Source organism: Rhipicephalus microplus, chromosome X (genome assembly GCF_043290135.1).
Source record: "Rhipicephalus microplus isolate Deutch F79 chromosome X, USDA_Rmic, whole genome shotgun sequence".
Lineage (NCBI taxonomy): Eukaryota > Metazoa > Arthropoda > Arachnida > Ixodida > Ixodidae > Rhipicephalus > Rhipicephalus microplus.
In genome coordinates, this window is record NC_134710.1 from 6,857,573 (window position 1) to 6,869,610 (window position 12,038).

A 12,038-nucleotide genomic window follows, 5' to 3' on the forward strand; every position below is an offset into this window, starting at 1 on the left:
AAGGACGGTAAACCGTCTTTTTAAAGCTTATTTTTTTTTCAGGCCTCCGAAATGTCTCTTGTACAATGAATCTGGCGGCAGCATTTGTTGCAGTGAAGCACATTTCGTCCGTATCATTTCTGTAGAAAGTTTTTATTCAAGAGCTAACGAGATTCAAGTTATTTAGGCACAGCCTCCGAGATGTGTATCCCTGAATGAATCTTTGAGGGCAGCATTTGTTTCGGTGAAACGCATTCCGTCCTTCTTATTTTTGTAAAAAGTTGTTATTCAAGGACTACCAAAGTGAGAGCTTATTTATTCATGGCCTCTGAGATGCGTGTTTCAAATGAATCTCTGAGGGCAGCATTTGTTGCAATGAAGCACGTTTCGTCCTGATTTCTGTAGAAAGTTTTTATTCAAGGGCTAACGAGATTTGAGGTTACTTATGCACGGCCTCAGTGATGGGTGTTCCAGATTGAATCTCTGAGGGCAACATTCGTCACGGTGAACCAACATTCGCATTTCGGTGCAAAGTTGTTATTCATGTGCTAACTATATTACAGTTTATTTGTGCGCGGTCATGACGATGAGTGGGTGAAGCTCGGAGGTACATCGGTAAACCGTGAAGCCTGCGCAAGTTTTCCCCAGTCGATCGTCATGTGAAGGCGTGGCAACCACTTTGTGTGCGTTTCACCTCCGCTTCATTGGCTCTCAGCTCAGAATCGTCTTGCCGGCGCTCCCGTGCAGCTTCAGCTTCACGGGCTCTCAATGCAGCGCGTGCTTTCCGAGTCCTCACCTCCGCCGTCTTCGTCGCTCATACTCGAAGCACACAGGCTGTGTTCCAATACTCACCGTACACGGCTAAATAGACAGCTAAATGGATGGCGGCCATCTTAAGCCCCATTCCAATTTTCATGTAGCCGGCTAAATAGACACCTCCGGGAAAACCGCATCGTAGACAAATACGATGCAGGTGGATGCAGGCTACTTTGCTGTCTGAACAAGATGGCGGCTCAACGAATCGCTCAGATAGATCGAATCTCGCCGGAATGGTCGTCTGAACACAAACAGATGTTTTCCCGAACGCTCAATGAGAGTAACGTGTATTTGCTTTTTATTTCGACACGAAATAGGCCAGAAATTACAACTGTTACGTTTGTTCATATTAGCTTTTTTTCTAGACGCGAGGTAGCGCATTGTCGCGTAAAGGCCGTTTGAATGTGTTCAATTTCTCAGACAGCATGGGCTCGATGCTGTCTTCTAAACAGACTTCATAGACTGTCTACGTGCTGTCTAAGAATTGGAACACAGCCACAGACTGCCGGCGAAACAGGAGGTGCGCCTTGAGTGAACGCATTTTATAGCTGCGCCTCTAGCGGTCTCCTATCACACGTTAAGCCTATTTCACATGCGGGTGACAGCGGCGGCGATGAGCGGCAGCAGGACGCGCGTTCGTTTCACACGCGCCGCTGATCCTCCTTGCACTGACCTTACGCGACGCCCCCCGCTCTGGCGAACAGTGTTGTCCGCGGAAGGCGCCGGTTAACCGCTGTTTTCAGTCGTATCTAAAAACTACGGTTTGCTCCAAGTATCCTGCCTTTGGCGCCCTTTTGCTGCGAGGTTCTTCAATTGCCGCTCGACTTTGACGCGTCTGTACACTGATTGAACTATGTGTAACGTGACTTTTAAAATAAATAAACAGCGTTTTCAGTCGCTTCTTGTTTTGTTCTGGCTTTTTAAAGTATGGTTCTTGTTTCGCGCTCACATAACTGGCAATGAAGAAAGAAGCAAATGCAAGAGTTTGCTGGCACTGCTTTATTAGACAGCTTTTTCAGCTATTAAGAACTGCGAGCGTATTTTACGCAGAACTTCCAGTGTTTCTCCGATTCATGGCTCTTGCTTTCAGCGATTGATTTTTGGAACGCAGAACGCGGTTTCTGTCAGCCCAGTATATACACCTCGCAAAATTCATACCTAAAGTTCTGTGCCTGTTCGCTCCAGTCACAATAAACGTTTTTTATAAAAAGCCTCGGGGGTGAGCTTCAGCCGTGTTTTCGGTCACACTGTGGTTTGTGTGAGCACACTATTCATTGAGATTTTCCCAATGGTCTACATATCTTCTGGCGCTCGGATTTGTTTGTTTCTACACTAAATAGTAAGCCTCCTAGGTTTTTCAATGGTTCAGTAAACCACCTCAGACAGAGTTTCACCAAGGGCAGGCAGCATGGTATACGTGATACACTCGTTGTCTCGTTTTTTTTGGCTTCTTTATAATAAGCTTGTGCATGGACCATATCGAGGACTACGGAGCAATTCTTGTTTTAACGGGAATTTTCGTCCATAAATGCTGCGGTGGTGAGCAGGAAAGCCAAGTATCACATCATTTTACACAACGCATCTTCGCAGTCAGAAAACAGTGACATTCAATTAGTAGTATCCGGCCGTGTATGTTAGTTTCATGCCTCTAGGCATATGTTGCTGCACTGGGGCCTGCAATTAACAGCTTTTCTTCGTTATCTGTGCAGTGTATGTTGTTAAATCAGGTAACATAGACTGTTTGCTAAATTAACGCCCCATATCACTAACCAGTGTGTGTTGCAAACTTATGGAACATATCATATACTCTCAAATCATGCAGTTCCTTGCCTCTAACCGCTTTTTTTATTGCTCACAACATGGATTTCAAAAAGGCATTTCATGCAAAACCCAATTAGCCCTTTTTCTTCATGAGCTGCATACTAACCTCGATACTAACCTACACACAGATGCTATCTTTCTTGACTTCACCAAAGCGTTTACAAGGTACCCCACAAGCGCCTACTAATGAAGCTTTCTCAACTGAATCTACCACCCGACGTCCTAAACTGGATTAGCCAATTTCTGACTAACCGCTCCCAATCTGTTTCCCTTAACAATGTCCAGTCTAATTCGCTTCCTGTAACCTCCGGCGTACCCTAGGGGTCTGTCCTGGGTCCGCTGTTATATCAACGACTTGCCTAACAATTTACCATGCAACATTCGCTTGTTCGCTGACCACTGTGTTATCTACAAAAATAATAACACTTCTGACCAAATTGCCCAACAGAATGACCTCAATAATGCGTTAGACGGGTGTAACCACTGACTAATGACCCTTAATCATAAAAAAATGTAAATTAGTTTCCTTTCACCACCACAAAACCCAGCTCCTATTTTCCTATGAAATCGCTAACATACCTGTCGAAACAAGTGACCTTTATAAATACATTGGCGTAACACTAACCCCTGATCTTTCCTGGCGCACGCATATTACTAATATCATTTATTCGGCTAACCAGTCATTAGGATTTTTAAAACACCATCTGCGTCACTCACCCCATCACGTGAGACTTTTGGCTTACCAATCACTAATACGACCCAAACTCGAGTACGCATCACCCATTTGGAGCCCTCACCAAGTTTACTTAATAAACGCTATCCAAGCATTGAAAAATTGTGCTGCGCGTTTCATTCAGTCTTCCTATTCATATGATATCAGTGTGTCATCTCTTAAAAATGAATCTGGGCTGTCCACTCTTTCGTGCCGCCACAGAATCGCAACAATATCACTTTACCCCAAACTTTATCACAGTTCTTTCAGCCAACCTCCTTACACCGCTCCCGCCACGCGCATTTCCTCCCGTTCGGGCCATCCACTTCAAGTCTGCCGACCCCGTTCCAGCACCATTACTTTTTCTGCACCTTTTTTTTTTTTGTTGCCGCGCAGCTGCAGAATTGACGATTGATTGATATTTGGGGTTTAACGTCCCAAAACCACAATATGTATATGAGAGACGCCGTAGTGGAGGGCTCCGGAAATTTCGACCACCCGGGGTTCTTTAACGTGCACCCAAATCTGAGCACAAGGGCCTACTGGATTTCCGCCTCCATCGGAAATGCAGCCCCCGCAGCCAGGATGCGCAGCTGCAAAATTGAATGGCCTTCCCCGCGACATCGTTTCTATCACTTGTGCATCACATTTTGTTCAAAGTGTATCTATGTACCTGTCTCGTTAATAAATTGTGGCATTGGTTACATCTCTGTACAACCCACCTCTTATGCAACACCCTATTGAGGGGTCTTTAAGGTAATAAAGTGAAGTGAAGTGCTCGTGACCGACATCTATCTTAGGCTCGCGCGGTGGCTGCCGCTCCGCTCTTGGGGCAAAATCGCTCGCATGTGAAACAGCCTTTAGCGCATGCATCGGAGTAAATAGATGGATTGATATGGCTGTGCCCTTTAGATCGGGCGGCGGCTAACGCCACCTAGCCGTAATACTTATTGAATCCAAAACTAGATTTATCTTTTTTTGTGGATGGATGTCGTCGGCTGCTCAGTGGGTGCGAGCGGAGCCAGCCCCGCAGCACCATCTAGTGAGCTAGCCGAGTACTAGCTGTGTGAGTACCACAGCGCCATCGCCATCGCCATAGAGGTGGTTACGACCATAAAGATATTATACTATATATCAACTCTATGGCTACGACGGACAACAATGGTGGACACGCCTATGCCGTTAGGAGCTTCAGCCCTAAAACTGCAGGCGAGAACCAAAGCCATGGTCACGTGCTAAGCAGTGCTATAGCCTACCCGCTAAGCTACCACGTTGAGTTAGACAGCGAGAAAGCGTGGCTGATATTCTAGTTGATTATATTAAGCGAAATATATGGATTCAGCCGACCACGTAATGCGTTTGACAGGCAGGGCAATGAAATGAATACCTACGTTGTGAAAAGAATCAGATGAAGTAATCCAGTTAGATCGAACTATAGAATGATGAACAGAATGGAATCAGATCCAGCAAGATCATACATAAAAGCAGACATGCATAAAATATGCTCACTATAATGATGACGTTTATTTGGTGCACTATGTGCACGTTTTTTTTGTTTTTTGAACACCTACAACTTCGTTTCGAAGACAGCCTAAACTGGTTAGCGTTGATTTTGAGGGCACTGGTTCTAGGCTGTTTTGTGTGCCACTGAACTGCATTGTGTACTTTTCTATGTGAGCTTGTTGCAGGCTACCAGTTCTCGGACCTTCTGAGCAAGAATAACTACGTGTCTGCGCTTCTGCTGGTCTTTGCTGTCATCGGGATTTGCCTTAGCGCTTTGATTGTTGCCACTGGATTGGTGAACATCGCCACTAGGTGGGAAGTCTTTAGTGTGTTGTTACCCTACGTGCTTAAAAATACATGTGTCTGTACGCACAGAGCATTGGCGAGCAACAGCTGCGACGGCTCCTGCCAGCACCACCAGCAGCGACGGCAGAACTATGCAAACCCTAACAACATCGACGTCACTGTTCAGCCAACGGATACGACCATTGCCGGTGAGCAAAGCACTGTGCTCGTGTAATATGAAAGCAATAACATAGGCGCTGTACGATTGCCCACCATGAGGAAGTGTCAAATCTGAGTCTAAAAATTTGAATCTATATTGGTCATCATTGCGTTTCCATCACTTCAACCTTGCCAGTTAGCGAAGGAACAGGGCTGCGCAGTAACTATGATACGTGCATCTTAGATACTCTATTGATATCTTGTATATGTATCACCAAACATCTTGCAAGAAGAGTATGTGTGCCTGCATTTGCGATACATTAAATAATGTTTCGTGTATCCTAAAATGTGTCATGTATCAAAAATGCAAGGTACTGTTATCGTGCACTACCGCATTAAACAGTAATCGCCGAATGAACTCCTCTTCTCAAGCAGGTACTGATGTCACTATTCCACTTGAATAAGACCAAGGACCGTTACATAATTTTATCATTCCAGCACATTGAATCATTTGGGGCAGGTGATCATGTGTATGTGTCCCTTTCTGTGAGAGAGAGCAACAATGCAGTGCTGGTGCAGACTTGACAAAAGTAAGTGCACAAATGTAGATGATTCCGCGCTTGCCTACGTGCCTTCTTTTCCTAGATTTTTTCTCTGTTTAGGTTGTGTCAATGCCGTCATATTATTCTTAGTCATTTACCAGAGGAGCACGCCACAATGCCTGTGGCGTACCACTATGCCGCTCTCCTAAGTTCTGCTTTGTTATGAATTCCGAAGCACGAGGTTGCTCGACTTTTTATGATTTTCACTCATCAGTGAAATGAAAGATCTTGTGAATAAGTTCGAATTACAGATGAGTGACATGCACAACAAAAAACTCTAACTGTAGCACCACTGGTACCGAGGCTAAATGTAATAGAATAATCACTACCACATACAATTTCTTGGAGTAAAGTATATATCTTTCTTCTTTCTGTTTTTGTTCATACAGCTGTTAAAATTTTCCATAATATCATTGCTTGCACAACTTTCTTATTATTCATCCTTCTCTTGCATCCCATACAATACTTGAGGCTCTCAACTCTTTTAGGGGGGAAGAACTTCTCGGTCTCGGCATGTCATGCCATCGTCAGGCTTCATCACAAAAAAATGGGCAAATACCACTATCGCCGCCAGTCCATACTATGCAATTATAAGTTAAAGCCGTAAAACATCACGATTGGCTTATCAGTGGCGTCAGAATCTACGGCAAAGTTTACGAGGGCCCTAACCACTATCATTATCGGCGTGACTACACCCACTGCAGGACAGAGACCTCTCCCTAATTCGCCAGTCAATTCGTTCTTGTGCTGGCTTCTGTCACTTTATACCTCCAAATCTCCTCATCTCATCTGCCACCTAAATTGTTGTTTTCCCTTCACTCGCTTGTCTTCTCTTGGAATCCAGTCGATGATTCTTAATGGCCTTATTGCTATAACCACTACATATAGTGGTTATGGCACTCTACTGGTGACCCAAAGGTTGCGGGATTAAATGCCGGCTGCGGCGGCTGCCTTTTAGATGTAGCCGAAAATGTTTAAGGCCCATGTACTTAGATTTAGGTACACGTTAAAAAACCTCATGTGGTCGAAATTTCTGAAGCCCTCTACTACTGGGTCTCTCATATTCATATGGTGATTTTGGGATGTTGAACCCCAGATAATATTGTTTCCAGCAGGAGCACAAATTTATTATATAAAAGAGGTACACATACGTGTACTTACGACAAAGGCATCTTTATGAAAATACCCTTCAAGGGACATATATGCAGAGGGATGGTGTGTTAGTGGTTAGAGGGACCGGTGGCAAGCAAAGCGGTAAAGAAATTTGCCTTGGAAAACATTGGCGCATAGTGCATGCTTCGCTCGTTCGAAGACTTTACTAAACAACTTTACTTCTTGTAAAGTTGTTTGCGCCGTGTGGCGCACGTGTCTCGCGCAGAAGCCGTGATTTGGGTTCATAGCTATTGAGCGGTAGGTGGCGTTGTGTTCGCGAACGTTGCTGCTCAGTCGCGACTGTGAGCAGCGTCGTATACGGGCGGGAAAGACAGCTATAAGGGATGAACCTAATTCACGGTCAAACAGGAGTGTATCATGCATGACTGTCATAATATTTGTAGGAATGCTGCCGGTAAGCTGCCAAAAAAAGGACATGGAACAACCACCTAACAATCCTGACAACGCATAGAAATATTGTAATAGAACAGAAAGCAGCGGAAAGGGGGGTGGTATTGGAGCATTCATTCATAAAAGTACAGAATGACAAACGGTAAAGCAGGAGTTCTGTTCGGACTGGCACAGTGGATGACCGTGTTTTTTAAGCGCGCCCAATCGACTGCACAGATAGGTGGCTTTGCATGTTTCGAGCTTGCTTTTATATTTATAAGGCAGCAGTTTAAGCTTTTCTAGCACCTATTACATTGTGCGGTTTTTTAGGGGTCAGTCACCAGGTATTTACTTGTTTGTGTGTGTGTGTTTTGTTTGTTAGGGTTTTTTTGCCATCCTGTGGGGGAAGTGCGCGTACACCGAACACGCAAATTTCTTTAGTAGAGCTTAGACTCTCTTTTTTTCGCAGGGCAGGATTAATCGTACGCCGTGTTTTGTAACTATCGAGTGGTACAATTCACGAGGACAATTGGTGTCAAAAAGACATGATTAAAAAACTGTAAAATGTTGAGGATGCGGGGTGGGTTTGAAAATGAACGCAAGTGCAGACGCGAACGGAGAGGAGGCTGACGCCAAGTGTAGGCAATGTGAGGTCGAGAAAAAATGGAGAAAATTATGGTTGCCCAGAGTGAACTGCTTATGCGAATCATCGAGCTGGAGACGGTGTTGGTGACAGAGCAAGAGAAAACGAGGGGTATGGGAGAAAAGCTCAGGTTCATCGAGGAGGCACTAGCAAAGGTGAACAAAGGAGCGACCGACGGAGAAAACGGTAGGACACCAGCAACCAGAATGGCGGAGAAGAAAAAGCAAGCAAGTTCAGAAATAATAGGTTCAGCCAGTTCAGTGGTCACAAGACCATGCTTCTGCAAAGTAGTGGTGGGGTTGGGAGAGGACAAAGCAGTCGGCGTCACAGGTGCAAGGTGCAGGACACTCCAGCTGAAAAATCACAGCATGTGAAAACCGCCGGGGACTCGAACTTAAATCGATGCGTAGAAGCAATCAAATGGAGCGTAAGAGGTGACAAGAGGGTTACAGTAGGGACGTTCCTAGGATGCAAGCTGGAAGCAGTCATGAGGCAAGTGAACGCAAAACTCAAAACTACAGCTGATGGATGAAACCTCGTGATAATTGTAGGTGGTTTGAACAAGGTCTCAAATGAAGATATGGCAGGACTTGCGACCACACTGGGGAGAGGGGTCGACGACATGTGCGACATTTCTCATCAGGTGCAAAGTGATATGCATGATACCGCAGATGCCGGTGCGTGATGGCAACCTGCAAAGAGCGGTTGTCAACGCAAACCAAGAGGTTTGGCGGATGAGTCGAGAGAAAGGGTTTTAGGTGGTGAAAATAAACAGAGAGGTGCATAGGGGGGGGGGGGGGGGGTTTAACGAGACAGAAGTCACTTCGTTGGGAGTCTAGGTCATGAGGCGGGTTGGTGACTTGCAGGACGCGCAGTAGCTTTTTGGGGGTTCACGTGGGCCCTTCGGGGTGCATGATAGCTAGTAACGTAAAAAACAACAAGGGGGACTTTTTGACAAGTTGTATAGACAGATACGATTCCAAAGTGGTACCGATATTTAAGACACGTATAGTCCGGGGCAGAAATTGACGTAGCCACGACGGCCGAGGCAATTCAGACGTAATGTGTATTAACATGCAGGGTGACAGGAATAGGCTGAAGAGGGAAAATAGAAGAATAGTTAAGGGAGGAGAGGCCGATGGTATATGGTTTTGTAGAAACACATCTTATGGAACAACAACCTAACAATATTGACTGCGCATGGAACTATTGTAATAGAACAGAATGCAGCTGAAAGGGGGTGGTATTGGGGCATTCATTCATAAAAGTACAGGCTGGCAAAGCGTCAAGCAGAAGTGCAGGGAACATTTATGGCTAAAAGGGAAAGTGGCAGGCCAAATGACACTCCTGGGTTTGGCATACTTGGGGACAGGGGCAAAAGTCAGAGAGGAAAACGAAGAAATGGTGCAGTGCATAGAAAATGACATTGACGAACTAGGAGAAGAGTGTGTGGTAATTATATAAGGAGATGTGAATGCGCACATAGAAGATATGGATCGATATACTGAACCAACAGGAAGAATGCTAATGGATACGTGTGAAAGGCATGAGTTCATCATTTGGAAGAGCACCGACAAATGCGAACGCCAAATAACATGGGAAGTGGGAAGGCTGCAGTCGACGATAGATTACGCAATATTGTCACATAGGATGTATGATCGCTAATAAGGGTGATGAACATTGATGAATATGAGTCTAGAAGCTTAGGTAGTGATCACAAACGTATCAGGCTGAGTTTTTGGAAGAGAAATGAAATTGGAAAGGTGGAATGGCGAGTAACCACATAGTAATATTTATTCACAAAGGCAAATGGAAATAGCAACTAAAGAGATTGAGACAATAATCACCAAGGATACTAAAACAGAGTGGACGTACACAAATCTAACTCGATTGTCTGAGTTAGAGCTTGGTAATGTACGAGTCGAATTACCCGGAAAAAGCAGACACAAACCTAATTGCTGGTGGGATTAGGCAGTTAAGAGAGCCATAGTAGCACACCAGGAAGCCTTCAGGGAAAATAGGTATGCTAAACAGAGGGGTGAACCAGAAGATAATGTCAAAAGAAATTAGAATAACCTTTTGAGCTGCAGAATGGAAGCGTGAGATTTTATCCGTGACAAGATTAGAAGAAAGGGGGCCAATGGATGGCGGAAGTAAACAAAAAGATAGAAAGACAGCTGCAAAGTTTTGGAACCGTCTCAATTCTCTGGGTAATAAGACAAGAATGAAACAAAGGTTTATAACTACAGTTCGAGGCGCCAGATTAGAAGGGGATGAGGCGATTGTATAAATAAAAACAATGATGAAAAAAAATTTGAACACCAAGAAAATGCTCCATGCACCGGGCCAGATGAGGACGGACCATTTAGTTCAGTGGCTCCACTGGGACAACGACAGTGGGAAAGGGCAGAGAAAAGAGTCCGTAATGGCACAACAGCGCTGACAGCATCCCAATCATGCTAATAAAGAAACTAGGCCTAAACTCTAAGCAAACATTAACAGAGGCAGCAAGCAAAGCAACAATAGGTGGTGAAGCTCCCAATGGGTGGAAACTAAGCACAATGTGCATGATCTACAAAGAAAAGGGGGACAAAGTCGATGTAGACAACTATGGTCTTATGACAGTGACATCGGTAGTTTACAGGCTGGTGTTGCAGATAGTAAATGAAAGACTACAGACATGGGTGGAGAGTGAGGGGGTGCTGGCAGAACTACAAAATGGGTTCCGTCAATGAAGGAGGTTGGAGGACAATCTTTTTTCATTGATGCAGTGTATTGAAATAGCGGAAAAAGAACACAGGCCCCTGTGGCTGGCATTTCTAGATATCAAGGGAGCTTACGATAGTGTGATTCAAGAAGACTTGTCAGGAATACTGGACACACTAGATGTGGAAGGTATAACTCATCTTCTAAAGCATATCTATAAAAGTAACAAGGTAGTAATAAAATGGGAAGAGCAGGTATCCGAACCTATAGTGATACAACGCGGGCTTCTACGGGGATGTCTCTTGTCACCTTTGTTATTTATGCTGCATCCAGATTATTTGAATAAACTTCAAGAGCACATGTCTTCTTACCAGAATAAGAAAATTTTATTGATTGGTGATCTGAACCTGCCTGGTGTCAATTGGGAGCTCTTCTAAGCAAACAGTAGGAGTGATGAAAACGCTAACATTATTTTCGACATTATGCTGACACATGATATAATCCAAGTGGCTAATGAAACCACGCGTGTGCAAAGGTCATCCTGTTCTGTATTAGATGTTGTAGATTATTCGAGAGCTGATGATGCCAGCGTCGTTGACTACGTGGAAACCTGTCTTACGGGCTTTGCTGATGGTGGCGGTGAAGTGAGTGCTCTGTGGGCAACCTTTACTACAATGTACAAGCATTTCATAGATACATTCATACCTACTAAATCTAAAAAGATCAATAAAAGTATGCCATGGATGACGCGTGGCATAATTCAATTGAAGCGCAAAATCAAACGAATAAAGAAGAAACATGCGCGTACGGGGATTATTAGTGCGCGTACGGATGTTATCAGTGAACTACAAGACAAGCTAGCATGCGCTGTACGTGATTCGAAAGACCTATATATGACTGCAACATTGCCGAAATTTATAAAGAACACGCCGGATAAGTTTTGGGAATACCTAGGCGAAAGCAAGAAGTCTGTCATGGAAATCACAATTACTGGAACAATTATTAACAACTTCAATGCTATCGCACAACATATTAACGATTATTTTCATAGCGTATTTACCAGTGGTAGTTCAGGGTTATCTTCAGACTCTGTAGTGTTTCAACGCCATGAGGCGAACTTCATCTCATACCATGGAATTGTGTCTATGTTGTTAAACTTAAAAACCAAAACAACTCCTGGCCCTGACGACATCCCAAATGTGTTCCTTAGGCGATACGCCGAAACTATTGCTAAATTCTTGGTTGTGTTATTCAGAGAATCTTTGCTATG

The 12,038-nt window shown here is 44.3% G+C and overlaps 1 protein-coding gene across 2 annotated transcripts in view; it reads left to right on the forward strand.

Moving 5' to 3' along the window:
- Positions 1-12,038, forward strand: part of LOC142777401 (uncharacterized) — a 110,526-nt gene that overhangs the window by 50,794 nt on the left and 47,694 nt on the right. For both annotated transcript variants that reach the window (XM_075881753.1, XM_075881752.1), the window contains exons 2-3: positions 5,017-5,143; positions 5,207-5,325. In XM_075881753.1, the coding sequence (XP_075737868.1) occupies positions 5,017-5,143; positions 5,207-5,325 (246 nt within the window). The remainder of the gene's footprint in view (positions 1-5,016; positions 5,144-5,206; positions 5,326-12,038) is intronic.